Source organism: Silene latifolia, chromosome 11 (assembly GCF_048544455.1).
Source record: "Silene latifolia isolate original U9 population chromosome 11, ASM4854445v1, whole genome shotgun sequence".
NCBI lineage: Eukaryota > Viridiplantae > Streptophyta > Magnoliopsida > Caryophyllales > Caryophyllaceae > Silene > Silene latifolia.
Window position 1 is genome coordinate 61263730 of NC_133536.1, and position 20811 is coordinate 61284540.

The 20811-nt window shown below is 37.7% G+C and overlaps 1 protein-coding gene across 1 annotated transcript; it reads right to left on the reverse strand.

Moving 5' to 3' along the window:
- Positions 1–7037: 7037 nt before the first annotated feature.
- On the reverse strand, positions 7038–20533 carry LOC141613484 (uncharacterized). Its single transcript, XM_074432224.1, has 6 exons — positions 20404–20533; positions 19790–19854; positions 11879–12109; positions 8145–8222; positions 7522–8061; positions 7038–7162 (listed from the first exon to the last, which is right to left on the reverse strand). Exons 1-5 carry the CDS (start codon positions 20531–20533, stop codon positions 8014–8016), a joined length of 552 nt encoding a protein of 183 aa, XP_074288325.1. The 3' UTR covers positions 7038–7162; positions 7522–8013.
- Between the last annotated feature and the right edge of the window lie 278 nt (positions 20534–20811).

Sequence of the window (20811 nt, forward strand, 5' to 3'; positions counted from 1 at the left end):
ATTTACCGTATTAGGTTTATGGTGCATAACGTGATCCCAATTATCAAAGCAAAATTTAATATTGCTACCATTACCTCTAGCCATCTCAACCCTTTTCTAAATAGAGTACGGAGACTCATAAGTTTACGCCATTGCCAAGAAGAGACTGAATTTAGCTTATGATCAAAGAGCGAACAATTTTTCAAGTATTTTTTAGTTACCACTTTGACCCATATACTTTACTTATCCATAACAATAATATAATAAAATTATATGTACGTGTTGGTCGTGGTCGTTATATATCGTCTAATAAAATCATATAGGCGTAGATTTTTGAACCGTTTTGAAGGACCGTGTATTTGAATGATTTCGAGTTAAAATGTCTCTTTGTAATGTTATTGTGAGACTAGTGAGGTTTTAGGATATAAAATTACAAGTCTTGTAATAGGAAATCTAAATTATTTTTAATAGATGTGAAGTAATTAGTTAAGATCAAATTTGAATGTAAATTTAGTTTAGTTGGTAAAAAAAGACTAGTTAATTAATACTCCCTTATTTCAATTATTTTTCTAACTATTTAATTTTTATTCTTTATAAAAAACTGTTTTTATTAAAGCTAAACAAATGACTGGAGCAAAAGCGGTACAATTGTTTTAACTTTATGGAATAAAACAAGTAAAATGTAACACAAATAAAGAAAATTCACTAACTAATATTAAAAAACAATAAACCCCATATTTATGATATTAAAAAGTGTATCAAATGTGCGATTCTATTTAAAAGATAAAGAATAATATTAATTTATTAAAACAAAATTCCGCCTTTTACTTATCCGCATGGATTTAGATCATCCCGTATTTTACCTTACTTTTACCCATTTCACTATGACTAGATCTGTCAAATGGACGGGTTAAGAGAGCGAGTTTTGAAATACAGGGCGAGTCTATTTCGGGTTTGTATGGGTGAGTTCATACGGGTTAGGGTAAAAAACAAGTTATTTTAAGCCTTTTCCAGATGTTTGTTTTCTTTATTTTTAATTATAATCTACTCTACATGATATTAGGAGGGCAATCCGACCTCTAAACCCTATGACCCTCCCTAATCTGCCGCTCTCAACTCCCACTTTGGCCACCATACCAAACCATCATGAGCCCTCCAAATCCTTCCTTCTCCTTAATGTCTCCTCTGTCGAAAAACTTACCCCCTCCAACTACTCCCAATGGCGGCTACAACTCGACTCTTTGTTCGCTGGCTACTACCTCATCTCTTACATCGATGATAATCCCCCTCCTCCGGAGTTCATCAATGGCCCCGACAAAACCTCGAAGCCTAAACCTGCTTATGGTACTTGGTTTCAGCAGGATAAACTACTCTTCGGAACACTAGCAGGCACCCTTGACTAGTCTGTTACTCCCCTCATTAACAGCACCAAAACTACCCGTGAAGCGTGGTCGACTCTTAAATCCACCTTTGCCCTTCTCTCCCGCGGCCATATTAAACAACTAAAATATCGCCTCAAATCCATTAAACTCGGTTCCTCCACTATTACAGAGTTTTTTGTAACACCCTCATATACCAAGGTGCCTTACCAAGGACCACCCTAGCATATAAATGTGCTACCATCTCGGTTACCCGAGGCAAGTATATCAATAGTGACCATCAAAGAACAATTATTAAAGTATAAAGTTTAACTTATTACAAGTCTCCAAAAACCAAACCAAAGTATAAGAAAATGTAAACCAACTACAGCTGAAAAGTATCTAAGGACTCGTGACAGCGAAAGCTAAGACTCTAGGTGATGACACTCCCATCCTTGATCCCGCAGCTAGTATAAGCTCATCACCTGTCAATATCTGCTCACCATCTCCGAATGGATCACCATGGTTTTATAAAAAATAAACGGGGTCAGTTCACTGAATAATCAAGATAAGAAAACACAAATAGAACTAATACAATTCAATCCAATCGCAGTACCATCCTCCAAACTCCATACGTAACCAGTAACCGACTACACACCTAAGTGTGTAGCCCTGTCAGGTTACCCATCGCAACATGTAACCCTCACGGCCAGTGAGGGACCGCAGCCTTGCCCACCTAAGCCCCTCTCATCGCAACGAGCGAATAACCTATGTCCATTAATGTGCACATCCCCTTGTGACGGGAACCACAAGGGGCAAATCAAAAGCGTGAAGCCATTCCCGATAATGACTCCACTCAGCCGAGGGTGCACCTAGAGAACCATAGACAATCGAACATCTAATCCAAACATCCAAAAGAATGATTATTCAAATAACAATAGTAATCATGCCAGTACATCAATCAACATCGTCTTAAATCAATTAAACATGTAACTGAGTAGGGAAACCCTACCTTATAATGAATCTAAAATCGCAAATAAACAGCGGAAGCTAGAACTGTTCCTCTACGAATCCTTCACCTAACAATAATCACAACAATATTATATCACAATCATACCAAACCACCATTTTCCCAATCTAAACCATTAGGGCAAAACCCTAAAAGACAAACATAACTAATTAACAAAATACTAGCGACTTACCAACGAAACCGATATGGAAAAGACGAATGGAGACTCACGATCGATCAATTAGCCTTTGGAGTGATTAGGATGATTAGAGAGATGATGACCGTCGTTAGGTTTTGTAAAGTGGTTTGTAAACTTTTAAAACGTAATTTATAATCTCTAATCGCCGTAATCAAAACCGCGGAAATTAATCTCGTCAGACCGGATAATTGGATGAGTACTTGGGATACTCGGCCGAGCAACTCACAACTCGGCCGAGTGCTCCTGGACACTAGCCTGACCAAAATTCACACGACAACCTATTCGGATGAGTTCCTCATATTCGGCCGAGTAGACTAGGATCAGAAAACCGTGGTATTACTGTCTTCCCCCCTTAAAATGAACTTCGTCCCCGAAGTTCATACCATACCCAAAACAAAAGCAACATTAACCACACAAAGATAACAACAACTACTCAAAGGTACCAACAACACCAACTATGACCAACAAAACAACCCAACTATTGCTCAAAGATATAAACAACATAACCATATCGACCTCAAACTAACCCAAAACAAATATGCGACCATCTCCTACTCCCCTTAAAAGACAACGGTTACGTCCCCGTAACCACACATTCCTGGTCAAAAAGGTAAGGAAAGAGCTCTCTCATAGACTCCTCCGGTTCCCAAGTGGCCTCTTTCATATTGTGATTAGACCATAACACCTTAAGTAAGACGGTCTCGCCATTCCTTGTCTTGCGTACCTTACGATCCAAGATCTCCTTAGGAACCCTTGCATAAGTTAGAGATTCATCTAACTCAATATTATCAACCTCAAGTACATGTGACGGATAACTCATATACTTCTAAAGTTGTGAGACATGAAACACATTATGAACCTGATCTAGCGATGGTGGTAAAGCTAGCCGATTGGCTACTTCACCTATCCGGTCTAAAATCTCATAGGGACCAATGAATTTCTGGCTCAAGTTCCCTCTCTTGCTAAACCTCATCACTCCTCGCATAGGTGACACTTTCAAAAGAACCTTGTCACCTACCGCAAACTCAATGTCCATACGATGCAAGTCCACGTAACTGTTTTGCCTATCTTGAGCTGCTTTCATCTTCTAGAAAATCAATTGTACCTGCTCAATCATGTCCTGCACCATCTACGGCCCCAAAACCACAGCCTCAGCACTATCATACCAACACACCGAACTCCTGCACTTCCTGCTATACAAAGCCTCAAAAGGTGCCATCCTAATGCTAGTGTGATAGCTGTTGTTGTATGAAAGCTAGATCAAGTCCAGCATATCCTCCTAACTTCCACGAAATTGAATAGCACAAGCTCGTAACATGTCCTCTAGGGTCTTGATAGTTCTACAGTTTGACCATCTGTCGTAGGATGAAATGTTGTACTCATCTTTAAGGTAGTTCCTATCAATTCCTGCAACTCTTGCCAAAACTGTGATATGAACCTCGCATATCAATCCGACACTATATCCTTTGGTACCCCATGTAACCGTACCACATACTTCATGTACCCCAAAACTAGCTGAATCTTACTCTAAGTGTCTTTCATTGGAATAAAGTAAGTTGACTTTGTTAAACGGTCGTCGATCATCCAAATCATATTGCTACCTTGTTGTCCTTGGTAACCCCACGATGAAATCCATAGAGATCGACTCTCATTTTCATTCCGGCACCTCAAGTGACTGAATCTTACCTTTTGGTCTTCGTTATTCTCCCTTGCCCCTTTGACAAGTTAAACACCTAGCCACGAACTCAGCAACATCTTTCTTCATATTAGTCCACCAAAAAGTCTTCTTTAAATCCTTATAAAGCTTGTCACCACCCGAATATACGGAATAAAGAGTGCAATGAGCCTCTGTCATGATCAACTTCTTCAAGTCAACGTCACTAGGTACACACCATCTCCCATCAAAACGAACACTCCCATCTGTGTGGATAGAAAACCTCGAAATTGTGCCACTCAATCTCTCGAGATCACATGGCCCAGAAAAGCCACTTTCTCTAGCCAGAACTCGCACTTAGATAGCTTGGCATACAACTGATTATCTCGCATGGTCTATAGTACTAACCTTAGGTGCTCCTCGTGCTCTTCCTTAGTCTTAGAGTAAACCAAGATGTCATCAATAAAGACGACAACAAACCTATCCAAGAACGGGCTGAAGATCCGGTTCATAAGATCCATGAATACTGCAGGTGCATTAGTCAACCCAAAAGGTATCACCACATACTCATAGTGACCATACCGCGACCGAAAAGCTATCTTTGGAATATCCTCATCTGCTATTCTCAACTGGTGATAACCGGACCTCAAATCGATCTTAGAAAACACCCCTGCGCCAATCAGCTGATCTAAAAGATCATCAATTCTTGATTGGCAAATGATACCTATTCTTCACGGTGACATGGTTTAACTCTCTGTAGTCGATGGACAGCCTCATACTCATGTCTTTCTTTTTCACAAACAAAACTGGCGCACCCCAATGATAGGTGTGGACATGGCCCACCTGCGAGCCCATTTCGATCTGTGGACGTGCAACGGTCTTTTGAAAGCCATGCTCGGAGGCGGAAAAATACTTTCGACCGGATCGTTTTAGATCGGTCGGTTTCGTCTCGGTATGGGTCTCGAAACGATTAGAGATGTTCGGAGTCGCCACCAAGCATTTGTGGGATGCTTGGAACCCGTTCGAAATCCACTTTATACCTCGGTCAAATCGAAGCACAAAGCAGCGTTTTACATAGGTACTAAAGATAAGGAAATCGTCCCTCTTTAGCATCCTATCTCTAGAATGACTCTCGTACGCCCTGGATAAGGTCGTCCACTATCCAAAGTTTCTGAGTAAGAGGTGAAGGTACGTATTGGGAAGCCCTTTAATCAGACACCCAATCCCGCCCGCGGTAGCGGCCTCTACTAATCGATCTTGGTTGGTTGAATGCAAAAGTTGATAAAACGGTTTAAATGCATGAATCCAATAATTTAAACCTAACATGTGAGAGCTTTCTAAGTCGGTTGATTTAATCCAAGTATCAAGTATAAGATGTCGAGTTGGATTTATGGTTGATTTGCATGCAAGACGGGAATTAAACATCCATTTACCGTATTAGGTTTATGGTGCATAACGTGATCCATTTGTCTTAGTAAAGCATTTTGCAAATATGATTTTGAATGAACAAATAGTCATCTGATTCATCCTATATCCGGGCTAACCGGAGTCGGGATCGTCCTAGACTAATGCTGGAAAGGGAACAGGCCCTCTACCAGACGGCTACATGAGGCGCGAGCCAGCCGGCGGTACAAGGGGCCTCCCCTGGTTTTGAAAATGAGAATTGAAAGGCCTGTTTTAGGCGCGGGTCAGCCTACGGTTATATGCCGTATTCTGGCCATTTAGAAAACGTTATAAAACGTGTTGAAAAATGGGTATTTGAACCCGATTTGATTTGAAATAGTCATTTAGACCGCGTTTGTTGATTTGAAGAACTAGACTCGAATAATCATCATTATTTTGACGATATTCGGTGTCGGGTTCGACTTGACAAGCTTGACATGAATAGTTTTGAAAACAATTATGAACTAATTGTCTTAAGTTCACTTGAATGTAATTAGTCGATACTCATCATCGTACCCTGGATTAAAATCCGGCATGGTATGTAGAACCAAGGATGACTTTGTGTTGGGGACTAATATGTTTATTTTGGAAATGTAAAGAAATGATGAAAGGCTTTAAAATACCTCCCAAAATGTAAAGAAATGAAATAAAAGGGTTTAAGTACCTTTTAAATGTTATTAACCAAATATTATCACCGAAACACGGATTTAACCGTCATGGTATGTGGAACCAAGGGTGAAAAATGTTTTATGGTTAAAACACATAAAATAAAATGAAAAGGTTCGAAAATATTTGAAATAGTAAAAACCGATTGTAAATATGAAAATTAATTAAAGGGGAAAGACGAGAACAAACACGGTTGAGTTCTGACCTGGACACCCCATTTAGGCGCGGGCAAGCCGGCGAACCAAGGGGCTTCTGTCCCAGGCCAAAAATCAGTTTTGGCTCGTTTATCCCATGTTTTGGTTCATGTTATGCACGTTTTAGCATGTTATCACTAGTACAGAAATGGCTTTTGGCTACGGTTAAAAACGACTTTTGGCTATGGTTCTTCGACCGTAGTAAATCGGGGCGTTGCCTTAGATCAAGTAGTTATGGCTACGGTCAGGAACCGTAGCCTAAAGTGACTTATGGCTACGGTTATTAGAAGGAACCGTAGCCTAAAGTGACTTATAGCTACGGTTATTAATATTTAACCGTAGCCATAAGTCACTTTAGGCTACGGTTTTCTTTTAACAACCGTAGCCATTTCTTAATTAAAATTTTAAAAAAAAAATTATTTACAAAAATATGATTTATTTTAAATGTAAATTCTTTAATTAAGATAATAATAATTAATTACAAAACCAATGTTTAATATAAAACTAACATTACAAATCAACATCAATACTTGGCTAAAAAAATAAGCATATTCTACTCGGATGCAAAAGGTAAGCGCTACAAATTTTCTCCAAGCAGCATCATTCTAATTGATTTCACACATCAACAATTTCTTAAGCACAATTCCTGTCCCTCCATGCCTGAAAGAAAACAGACAAAAAAAAAACATATTGGACTCCACAAAAGAATTTTAAGCAGTATGAACTGCAGATTAAGCTGTATAATAAGCTGTCAGAAATCAGTAGGAGAATCGAATCATCAATACTTAGCTTGCACCATCACATTCTTGTATTTGAAGGGCCAGCTTCCAATCAAAATAGCATGTAAAAATTTATGAAATGACTCGGCAGTACAAAAGTGAGTCAAACTTCAAAGTAACTTCAACAACAATAGCGGCATCAACAATACAATAAGGATTTTCCGAGAGCTTATAGTCATAGTCCTTAATAACAAAGAATCATCAAACATCTATCAAATTGTGAAAAGAGAAACAGGTTACCTTGGTTGATGCTGGGTGTGACATCTGAGGCCTCTGAAACTACGACAAAGCCTTAGTCTCAACAAAGGTTAGGGTCGGCTAACTTGAATCATCATCTGAATTCGTGTAGGTTTGCATCTGCCAATATAGAAGCTCCTAGACTAAGCCATTTGTATTTGTCAAATTCGGTCCATTATCGTTGGAGATATAGCACTTGGGAAACCGTGTCACAGTATACAACAATTACAACATACTTGTCACGGGTTTACCTATTTGAGCAAATATTAAATTACTCTTTGAAGGAAAAGTTTTATCACTTTATGATACCTATGAGCTAAATGCTCAAAAATGACTATGAATGTACTCTCTCAAACACGGCATCAAATCAAGTTGACACATTCTAAGCAGCTTAACAGATATTAAACGGACTCAATAGCGCATAGAAAACACAAGTCAGTCACCTATACAAGTTTAAGATAGAAATCACTACCGGCATAGTTCCATAGCCATCTGCTACTTTACAGCCGACAATAGGAAAGGTGACTTATGGTTCTTAGAAACCTGCAGAATTCCATTTGAGAGTCAAATATAGTTCAAATCAGTGTTAGCATTATCAAGAAACCTGATAACTTTAAGCGGCTTACAATCTTGCTCTCTCCTGTCATACTTGATTCATCAATAGCAAGAGCTTGACCAGATATTAGCACTCCATCAGCAGGAACCTAAATACAATGAAAGAGAACAAGCATATATCATATACACAAGAAGCAAAAGAATAGCTATTTGAGCAGCTATTTTGAACAACCTTGACACCATAATAAGCTCGAAATCACTATACTTAACACGACCAATCACCTCAATATTATGATAATAATCGCTAGCAAAGATGGCACACTCATGCTCAAAATAAGCAAATTATGATCCTTCATACAGTAAATAAGCAAATTTCAAGCAACATAAGGACAACAAGCACCAGAACAACAAGCAGCTCATTTGCTTATACACAACATTATCAAACAAATTAACCGGAATAAGTTTTGTTATCGTTTCAACTACCTGAAAGGCTGAAATACATTTGAAATCACTTCATTCCTTTGCAATCACCGGACTAAAACCCTCTATCCTTTCACCGGCGCTTCAATCGAAATCATCCCATCTCGATTTTATCAAGTTGTAACAATCAATTGAAACCTTAAACCACACATTAACCACACCAAATTAAGCTCAACTTAATGAAACGCTGCTTGTAAATTAATAATTTTCATCATATATACAGATTAATGAAGAGAGTTGATGAAATACCAATAAAATAAAATGCAAGAGGGGCGAAATAAAGAGACAAACCCTAACTTTATCCATTTTTGCAATTGTCCTCTTTATTGTTAAAATGCCCAATCTCAAGGGTTTATTGAAGAAGAATCAAAATAACAATATAAACCTGAGATTGTCAAAGAAACAAGTAAGTTTATCGAGTTATAATAATTGGGGTTGGAAGCTAGATCGAAACAGGTGACAATACATAACAATGATAAGTCATTTAAAGTGTTAGCTTTAAGCAGTTGAAGTGGTGGAGCCATTTATATACAGATCCAAACCTGGATTGAACTTATTTGGATTTAAGTATAGTTCCGTGAGACCGTGACATCCGCCTTGGATTTGGTATAGGTGCGATCAAGTTCGTTCATGTCCAAATTTCCGAAATTCAAACCCATAATAAATAAATCAAACTAGTTTGGATCAAATCTGCTTGAAAAATTGCTCAATTCGCCATATCTAAATACGAAAGAACATTCATGAATATACTTTTTTCCTTCAATGAATCCATCAGTTCCAACGAAGTAATCATATATGTCCGCTAAGGGAGTATCAAGTCTAACGGCCCTTGATAAGATACAAGACGCGTTACAAATAGTCGTACACTCGTATGGTTGTACCTAATATTGTCTACATACAAATGACATTGTACTATAGATGTACTACTGCATGCATATAATAAATTGAGCTGAATTAGATTTGGTCCCATGAACCTCAACATAGCCAAAAACACGTTTGAACCATGTATGCACATCTTAATAATCAACTCGACCGGGTATACATTTGCTATTTCTATTTTCATTACCCCGGATAATATCACACATAAATTCCACAACTCTCGATCATGCTGCACACGAAAAACAAGTTAACAGTTCAAACAACTGCGTGTCTCTCATTTTTTAATTGCATTCTCAGCGGCACATTTCACAAATATCTCCTTCACTAAAATCCTAAACTCGGGAATAGAGCGTTTCATATTATACATCCAACTTCGGTCCATCTCTAAAAACACCAAAGAAGGAAACATTTAATCATCAACAAATAACGTAGAGACAATAAAGTTTATTAACTACAACACTAAAAAAGATTAATTTGATCACATAAAGCTAATTTTCGTTGTTGATTGTTAATTTGATCCATCTTTTCACAAGAATTGGTTAATTGGGAAAACTGTCAAACTTGATTGCCCCTTCCTCATAGAATTTTCATGTAAATTCAAGTTGTGAACTTAAAAAAAAAAAACTAAGAAAAGTAAAAAGACAATCAGATAATAAGATGATCAGAAAACACACTTGATAAAACACAAGGGATTCTTACAAGTATACTAATTAAAAATAAGCAAAGAAAACTCTACCACATATATCAAACAACATCGACGATCGTAAATACAAACTTTATATTACTGAGCTTGATGAGTTAAGTAAAAAAAAACAATACAACCACAAAACAGAAACTAGCTCTTTAGAGAGAAATAAGAAGAACAAAGGAGCTAAGAAAAATCGACCCTCGTTACCAAACTTGTCCCAATATTGATGTGTTAAGTAAACTATAAATTATAAAATCCATTAAGGTCAGTAGTTTATAAATGGAAGAGCCCATATGGCTAATATTTTGTAAGACTTCAATACATCTTGATTTTTTCTTTTTCATTGAAGGGTTCATGCTTTCAATATCAATCGTACATCAATGTTTATATATATTCTGCCATGTCCTTAATAAATCTATAGTACATACTTTTCATGTCCTTGATTTGCAGCTCGTCAATATACACTATCAATACATATTTTGCTAATATATCTTTTTATAATTTGCAGCTGAATCAATATACACTATCAATACGACTCTAACTATTACTGTTAATTTTTTATGGTCACTTGTTTGGAGTCCCTCTTAAGCTAGATGTAAACAAACAGGAGTATAAGAATAGAAAAATGCATGCAGTTGAGAAGGAAAAGAAGGCAACATAATGTTTTCATTATAGAATACCCAAAACAGGAGTATAAAAATAGAAAAATGCATGCCAATTGTATGGAGTTCTCCTCTCATAGATGGATACTATTCAATAATTTAACTTTTAAATACGGTTGTCACTAAATTTTGGGAGCAATAAACGTCAAACAAAAATAGGTTCAGCTAGTCTTGCTTGTGATGGGCTAATCCCGTCACAAGCTTGTGACCTCTCACAAAAAGGGAGAGGGGATAAGGTGGGGCACCCTCATGTGCTTCCCACTCACCTCTCAATGGGTATTTTGTGAGAGGAAACGGAACCCGTCACAAGCTTGTGACGGATATCAACGTCACAAATGAGAGTTTGTGAAATAAGTTTAGCCGGATTTTAAAATTTGAAACATGGACAATGGCTTTTTTAAACAATTGTAATAAGAAATACCATTTACTTAAAGAGGTGTTTGTGTTCAAGATGACCATTTGACACTCTGTGTTTGTGCATATTTATTCTGCAAGGCTACTTTCCATACCTACCTCACAAGCATTATCGTCGGCATTGGCACCGGAACAGACACATCCTCACCAATGCCATTTTCACCAACCAGTAACTCGGCAAAAAAGCTACACACCAAGACTTACCTAGTAAGCTACACTTTTATACTCTGTCTGTTAGTCAACAGCACGATATTCATTTATACCCACTCGTATACTTCTAATCCTAAACTAAAATATTCGATTAAGATATTAAAAAAACTCAACCCTAACCTATTGGACCAGAATCCCCAAATTACAGCACTAGAACCAAAGGTGATTTAAAAAACAACTATTCCTAAGCTTTATAATGATTAAAAAAACTGAATTCCGTATAACAATGGACCAGAATATACCCACAATACACCAAAATAAGCTTTTCCTAAATCCAAAAGAAAAACCATACAAATTGATTGCATATAATCCAACCCTAAATCCAAAAGAAAATCCTAAACTTAGTATAATACTAACCCTAAATCAAATTAATCAAAAATTAAATAAATATATTGATTTCTTCAGGAAAATAATATATAATCCAAACCCTAAAAAATTGATTTGTTCAGGAAAAAATATCAGAATTGATTACCCGAATTTTCAGTATGGCGGTGGTGGTGGCTGCGGCGTGAGCGAAAGGAGGTTGAGGTCGTGACCTGCTGGTGTTGGAGACAATCAGTTGGCGATCGGTGTTGGCGACTTGGAAGTAAATTGTGATAGAGTTGATAGGGAAGAAATTAAACGGTGCTGCGTTGTGATTTTGAGTACACCCTTTGTTTTTAAAAAATAAAATAAAAAATATGATATAGAGTTGGGACAGGAGCTTGCAATAGAAAAGGTCAAGCAGCGCCAAAAATTATTACTTTTGCACCTAAATTCATTTTGATAAAGGGCTACGGTCTATAAAATAGCCGTTGCCTTAATATATTTTCAGCTACGGTTTTTAATATAACCGAAGCCATTTCTTTTTTTTTATTACTAATGCTACGGTTATTTGATAATAACCGTTGCCTTTTATAATAGGCTACGGCTATTTCTCATGACCGTAGCCATTTGTATCCGCCTAATGTCATTTCTGTACTAGTGTATATAGTCATGAAACAAGTAAAAACATGATAAAAAGAGGATTTTTACACCCTCATACTTACATGTTTGGTTATAGCGAGTGACCGACGTAAGTGTAACAACTCATTTGGTCGGAAAAAACTCGGTTTAAAACCGTTTTGGTAAGTAAAAAGAGTGTTTTAAAATTAGTGACAGTGTAGTGGTCGAAGTGGTCGGACAAGTGATTTAATGCACGATGACGGTACCAAACAATGTGTAAGGCTTGTATTTACGATCGATAGGTTATAAATACGCGTCGGATTGTGACTTAAGAAGTCGAGTCGAGAATTTTAAGGGAGAAAAGAGGGGGCGGACACTCGCGTAAGTTCTCAATTGGGGGCATTTGAGGGGTATTTAGAGGAAAATGAGTGTTTGTGTGAGTTTTGAGCGACGTGGCCACCTGGGCTGCTCAAAGAGGCGCGAGCCACGTCGCGGGTCTTCGAGTTGTCTTGTTGCTTTCACACAAGAGCAATCATGATTTGTTCTATCCTAGGATTTGTAGTCATATGTTTGGTACTTGACCAAACATAAATCCGGGAAATCTTAGCATAGAAGGTTTGAAATGGTTTGTTTTTTGTGGTTGACTCGGTTTGACTCGTTGTTGGAGTCGGGATTTGAATTTTTGAGTCGGTTTTTGATCCGGTGTCGGTTTTAACTCTAGTTAGTGTCATTGCGACCCCGTCATCGTGCATTAAACACTCCAGGTATTTTTGAAATGTTTTGAAATATTTTATTTTCAAAATCGTTTTAAGTTTTCCAACGTAAAGTTGTACACAAACTGTCGATCAAACGCCGCGATTCCAAAGCATGTTATAGTCCGATAATCATCGGGTGTTTGTTGGAGTCTCAGCAGATACTGGGTATCTACAATAGGCTATCGCGCACCTAACAAAGATAAATACCCTAGACACAAATGAATGTAGTAGTAGGGGTCAAACACAAGGAGACAGGAGTTGCTAAACAAGTTGTTATGAAGTAAATTTTACCAAGGTCGGTTATCGATTGGTTGTTTGTTTGGGTTTGAAAAACAATGATAAAATAACGAAAGGAAACAATAATAAAGGAGAGTCTAGGGGAATCGAGTCACGAAAGCAAATGAAGTAAATGCTCATGTCAAACTAGAAAATTGATAATACGATAATTGTTTAGACTTAAAGACAACCACCTCTCCACCTTATTGTCAACCATAGAACGGGTTCTAGCGAGCTCTCGCTATGACTAGATCGGTCTACTAAAACATGCTTAGTCTAATTCAATTCCGTGCCTCTCGACTTATAGAAAGAATTAACAAATTTAATCTAAGATAGTGGCCAACAATCAAAGACTAACAATTCAATACAAGCATGTGATAGAAACTATTATACGATTACTATAGCATCCTAATTCAACAATTGCAAAAACTATTTATGCATGGTTTCCCTATTCCCTAGACAAATGAATTACTCTTGCATAATAAAATTTAAGCTAATGACAAATGAAATGATTAACATGAACATACTAACTAGTAATGGAAATGACAAATGAATAACAAAAGTAATACTAGAAATGAAATTACCTTGACAATGGAAATAGAACTTGGAAATGAAGAACAAGATAACAAATGGAAAACTTGGAATGTAAATTGTATTATAACTTGAAATGCTTAAAGAAATTGTTTATGACATAAAGGAAATGCTTAAGGAAATATAATCTAAACTATACTAAGAACTGAATTAAAGTGTATGTAAAACATGTAAAAGTGGTGTAAGAGTTGTGTCTAAGTGTCCCAGATTAACACCCCTTATACATGAATAAGGGTGAAAATGTATACAATTAATGGAGAGGTGACCCCGATCGGGGACACCCCACCCCGATCAAGGTCGTTGTCTTCCTGGCTCTTTGTCTTAAATCCGTCTTAATTGGCATAGGGAATCCAAAGTTTAGTCTTAATGCTCCTTAATTCCTCCGTCTAAATGCATAATTTGGAATCCTAAGCTTGCAAGTCCACTTGATCATTTGGACTTTATTGGGATTCATTTTCATTTCTTTACTTGTGCATCAACCCAAGTTAGTTTCGTGCTCGGGATTTTTCAATTCTTCCCAAAATGCCTCTATGCTTCCCGAACCACCTTTGCATGGTCAAGACTTGCTCTCGTTAGCCTCGTAATCTTGGGTGATTGCTAATTTGACGGGAAAAATCTACCAAAGGCTTCATTTCCTACAAAATGCAATGAATAGAAGCAAAATCACCTAGAACACGGAGTTAGCTGCTCAGAAACACACTAATAGAAGTGTAATAATCAAATAAACCAAGCTAAAACAAGGGGTTAAACTATATATAAAATGGACTTATCAAACTCCTCCAAGCTAAATCCTTGCTTGTCCTCAAGCAAGCACATAATATAATGTATGATAAGGACAAGGGTACGAGCAACAATCATCTCATCCAAATGCAATTCCCATCAAGTAACTTTAAAGCACAATGAATCAAATCCAAAAACAACATGAGCATAGGGAAAAAGGCAATACATGGATAACATCTACATGACGGCGTAGCAAAAAGGACTTCATATGGACATTTCAACTCTTGCATGATCTTATTGACATCGGACTACTTACGGGAAAACACTCACACTCATATTATGAACAAGATAATTGTATATGTGAATGACACTCACACTCTCCTATCTACGACTCAAGAGAATGCGCCCGCAATCTAGTATGGTAGACATTCCAAATCAACAAGATAATGCTAATCATGATCAGATATGCATAAGAAAAGAAGCCAAGAAGACTAAGAAGGAGGCTAGGGGAAATATGTAAGAAGGTGTACAAGTGTTTTTGGTCATGTGGAGCTAATTTCAAGCTAGTAACTAACCAAAAGTGCAAGGATGCTCATTCGAAACCTTAACCCTTCCCAAACGACAAGAACTAGAGCCAAAAGCAGCATATTGGCTCATTAAACATTACAATACAAGAGATTACTTCCCAAAGAAATATATTTCAAACATGGAAGCAACTCATATTTCTTTATTCTTCTTTTTTCATCATTTTTTTCTCATTTTTTCTACGATTCTTATCTTTTTTTTTCTTCTTCTTTCTTCTCATATTTTTTCTAATTATTTTCTTTTCCTTTTTTTTTCACTTTCTTACAAATCCACATTCACCATGATACGAGAATCAACAATCCCGCAACTATAATGCTTACAATAGTAACAAATAACCATATCCCAAATAAGAGAGCACCCCAACACAAGTAGCAAGTCACTAGCTCAACAAAGGTAGGCAATTTTATATGTGGCTAGAAAAGGGCCAAATTTTGGGTAATATATGTAAGCAAACAAGTGAATGGCTTCTAAATGCAATCATGATAACAAAACTCATAAGAAATGGAACAAAGACCATACTTGTGCGTATAGATGTGACGCGCACCAAGAGGAGAAACTACACACACCTAGATGAGATCGGATATAGATGCACCGGCCATTGGAGGTTCTGCCTTACCAAATATGTAGCTTGCCAATGTCAAGATCAATTCTACTTTGTCCAAAATCCATCCAACACCCACTATGTCAAGACATCCCCATGCAAGCAAAACCCGTCAATAAGCATGAATCATTAGCTTAAAAAGCTACAATAAGGAAAATGCAAGGAGGAATGACATTATGCAAAAGACTTAAGGGTGGACACAACATACAATTTTTAATGAAAATTTTTCAATTTTCAATTTTTATATTTTTTTTTTTAAATTCTGAAAGCAATAAAGCAACAAGCAAGAGACACTAAATCCCTACCCCAAGTTAGAACAACACATTGTCCTCACTGTATAAAACGGGTTTAAGCGCAAAAAAAACACATAGAAGGACAAATAAAACCAACAAAGGGAGATGGGGATGACACATGTGGAAATAAGGAAAGGAAATAAAGCATATAACCGCGTAGAAGCTCTCCCAAGCTAGCTTGAAAATGGGGCAAAGTCCAATCCAAGTAGCGAAGTACCTGCGAAGGACAAGCTACTACATATGAAAGCAAGGTGATTGTCTTATTGTCTTAAATATTACATCAATACCAAATTGAAATTGAAATTGTCCAAAAACCTATAAATTGTCCCAAAAACATAAATAAACATGGGTTGCCTCCCGAGAAGCGCACATTTAAAGTCTTGCTAGACTCTTATTCTCCATGAATATGATCATCCTCTATTCTTTAAAAAACAAGTCAAAGCCCTTAGAAGTCGATCATATACCTGCGCATGAGCAATACAAAAGCAAATGTAAGCAATTGATAAGATTAAGGCATGATAGATCAAAGGTAAGAAATAAGAAATCTTATCAAAGCGCATATGAGAGACTTCAAAAAGAACCACCGTACTACTCTACTCATCAACAAGGGATAAAGCGTCATGTTAAGACCATAAAATAAACCGTTATTGCACAAATTATCATTATAAATGTTCTCAAATTGGTGATATGAAAACTCAACGTGGTAAGACTCATCAAAAAATAGGTGGTGCATCCCACTTAACTTCTAAGTGTGCATCACTAAGTCCTCCATCAACCTCAAAAGGGTCAACCACATCCTCCACGAAAGGATTTTCAAAGGTTTTTAAAAGACTCGGGCAAAACCTCACCATTTTCATTACAAACGGGCCCAACATCATCCATGGTGAGTGTCGCATCTATTATAAGGTCATTTTCTTTAACATGAGCCTCTAAATTTTCAATTGGAATGACACTAAGGGGAATTTCAAAAGAGAAAGTCGGACCATCGTCATCGTCATCCAATAATTCAAAGTCATTAGAGGGAAAAACTCACGTTGGGAAAGAGCATAAGGAGTGGTAATAAGCTCACATTGTCTCGCTTCCTTCTGAGAAAGTTGTTCCAAAAAAGCCTGTAACACTTTGACCTCCTCTCGGATGTGCCATAAATTGAATTGGCGCACTAACTCCCGACATTCGCAAGCCATGAAATTCAAGAAATTCTAAAGTTCTGCCCCAACCATGTAGTAGACACTTCCATTGCTCAAGTTTAGAGCCAATTCAATTCACGGGTCTCAAGATCCATGCCATCAAGCACGAGATGACCCAAGTAATCCCCATCAAGGATGTGTCCAAGGGAGATGAGTCCATTGCGAAAGTAGTAGAACCGGTCAAGATAATCATGAAAAGGCTCATCTTTGAGTTGTGAAAATCGGTATCCATCATTCATTATGAAAGGCCAAGCTTTATTACCTACAAATTAGGCACTAAAATTACAAAGAAATCGTGAGAACGATCCCAAGGAAAAAGTGTTCCCTAGGACAAAATAAAACAAGATAAAATTCAACAAATAATTAGCAAACAAAACCGTGCTCCCCGGCAACGGCACCAAAATTTGATAGGCTATCGCACACCTAGCAAAGATAAATACCCTAGACACAAATGAATGTAGTAGTAGGGGTCGAACACAACGAGACGGTAGTTGCTAAACAAGTTGTTATGAAGTGAATTTTACCAAGGTCAGTTATCGATTGATTGTTTATTTGGGTTTGAAAAACAATGATAAAATAACGAAAGGAAACAATAATAAAGGAGAGTTTAGGGGAATCGGGTAACGCATACAAATTAAGTAAATGCTCATGTCAAACTAGGAAATTGAAAATACGATAATTGTTTAGGCTTAAAGACAACCACCTCTCGGCCTTATTGTCAAGCATAGAACGGGTTCTACCGAGCTCTCACTATGACTAGATCGGTCTAGTAAAACATGCTTAGTCTAATTCAATTCCATGCCTCTCGACTTGTAAAAAGAATTAACAAATTTAATCTAAGATAGCGGCCAACAATTAAAGACTAATAACTCAATACAAGCATGTGATAGAAACTATTATACGATTATTATTGCATCCTAATTCAACAATTGCAAAAACTATATATGCATGACTTCCCTATTCCCTTAGACAAATGAATTACCCTTGCATAATGAAAAATAAAGTAATGACAAATGAAATGATTAACATGAACATACTAAGTAGTAATGGAAATGACAAATGAATAACAAAAGTAATACTAGATATGAAATTACCTTGACAATGGAAATAGAACTTGGAAATGAAGAACAAGAAAACAAATGGAAAACTTGGAATGTAAATTGTATTATAACTTGAAATGCTTAAAGAAATTGTTTATAACATAAAGGCAATGCTTAAGAAAATATAATCTAAACTATACTAAGAACTGAATTAAAGTGTATGAAAAACATGAAAAAGTGGTGTAAGAGTTTTGTCCAAGTGTCCCGGATTAACAACACTTATATAGGAATAGGGGTGAAAACGTAAACAATTAATGGAGAGGAGACTCCGATTGGGACACCCCACCTCGATCGGGGTTGTGGTGTTCTTGGCTCTTTGTGTTAAATCCGTCTTAATTGGCATAGGGAATCCAAATTTTAGTCTTAATGCTCCTTAATTCCTCCATCTAAATGCATATATTGGAATCCTAAGCTTGCGAGTCCACTTGATCATTTGGACTTTATTTGGGATTAATTTTCATTTCTTTACTTGTGCATCAACCAAAGTTAGTTTCGTGCTTGGGATTTTCCAATTCTACCCAAAATGCCCATATGCTTCCCGAAACACCTTTGCATGGTTAAGACTTGCTCTCGTTAGCCTCGTGAACTTGGGTGATTGCTAATTTGATGGGAAAAAGCTACCAAATGCTTCATTTCCTACAAAATGCAATGAATACAAGCAAAATCACCTAAAGCACGAAATTAGCTCACAAACACACTAATATAAGTGAAATAATCAAATAAACTGAGCTAAAATAGGGGTTAAACTGTATATAAAATGGACTTGTCACCTAAGGTGATACACTAGGTCGAATGTACCCTTTGTCTAGTAACTCATTCAACTGTTTCTTCAACTCTTCTAACTCTTTAGGTCCCATTCGGTACAGTGCTTTAGATATAGGTCCCGTCCCCGGTTTGAGTTAAACACTAAAGTCGTTGTTCCTCTTAGAAGGTAACCCCGATATCTCATCTGGAAAAAGTGTCACCAAACTCCCAAACCACTGGTATGACAGATGCTGATGGCTCTTCTGCTCGCATATCCCTCACATGACAATGGATTAAAGGACACTTATTCCTCAAACATGACTTTAAAGTTATTACCGCGATCAACTTCATCTTAGGCTTTACTACGAAACTCCTATATGACACCTTGAGTACCTTAGGCCCTTTTAAACACTCTCTTTTGCTGACAATCTATCTTAGACTCATACTTGCCCAACAAGTACATCCCGACTATAACCTCAAGCCCATCCATAGGAAACTCTAACAGATTGACCGGTAAGTCTACTTTCCCAACAATCATGGACACCCCTCTATATAACTTAGAACATGACACTCACTCTCCCGAAGGTATAAACACGTTATCTTTTACCAACTCATATTCTCCCAATCCCATAGCTAAGGCATGACTTCTAGACACAAAAGAGTGGGTTGTCCCTGAATCAAACAGAACAAAAGACGACGTGTTATGAGCAAGGAATGTACCAGTAACAACATGAGCATCATCCTCAGCTTCCTGCTTGCCCATCATGAAAAGCTTCCCGCTATTCTTCTGGCCTCCACCTTGGACCGTAGTTGCTGAAGTGCTAGGCTTGGCAGCCGAGTTATACGTCACACTGTTGTTTGGACGCTAGTAGGACCCTCCATTATTGCGGTTGTAGGCGCCGTTGTTGTTGCTTTGGCCTCCATGGTTACTCCACGACCCAGCTGGCCTCTTACTAGCCAAACTCTGACTTGGAGCATGCGAAAAGTTCCCTTGGTACAACCTCAGGAAACCTCCTCCTCCTCTTGCAGCACTCGTACACTCATACCTCTTGTGACACGTACCACCACAGTTGAGGCATGTAAGGTTGGAGATATCACTAGTACTCCGGTCGCCTCTTCTTCCCTAAGCTCGAGATCCCCCTCCATAGTTAGATCCTCTAAAAAAGGTCCTAGGTTGATTATAGTTGCTCCTCTTGTGGCCCAACTGATTGCCACCCTCACTCTCAGCCTTTCTCTTTTCAGCACCCTTTTCCCTAGCCTCCTTGGCCAAGTCCACTAGCCTCTCAGCATGCCCCGCCCTTGCATAAACCTCTTTCAGATCCGTGAGTACCCCAAATGGTAGCCTATCCATGATCCTCAGTGCTTACCCCTTGTCAAAACGAAGAGCCAAGCTCCGTTGACTCAGTTGCATATCCTCCGCGTACCGTGATAGATCGATAAACCGTTTATAGTACTCGGTGACAATCATACTATCAGCCGTGGAAAAGGATTCAAACTCGGCTCTCAAATTATGGCGAATATGCTCTAGCACAAAGTGATCTCTTATGGCACTCTTTAATCCTACCCATGGAATAGCAGTTTGACCCAAGTTCCTGTAGTAAGCACGAGCCTCTTCCCTCTCACCTTGCC

Coding starts and splice junctions, on each gene's coding strand:
- LOC141613484 (XM_074432224.1), bottom strand. CDS start 20,533: ATGGATAGGCTACCATTTGGGGTACTCACGGATCTGAAAGAGGTTTAT. Junction 12,110..19,789: donor GATTGGGAGAATATGAGTTG/GTAAAAGATAAC, acceptor TTCTATTGCAAG/CTCCTGTCCCAACTCTATAT. Junction 8,223..11,878: donor CCGCCATACTGAAAATTCGG/GTAATCAATTCT, acceptor CATTGTATTTAG/GTTCCTGCTGATGGAGTGCT.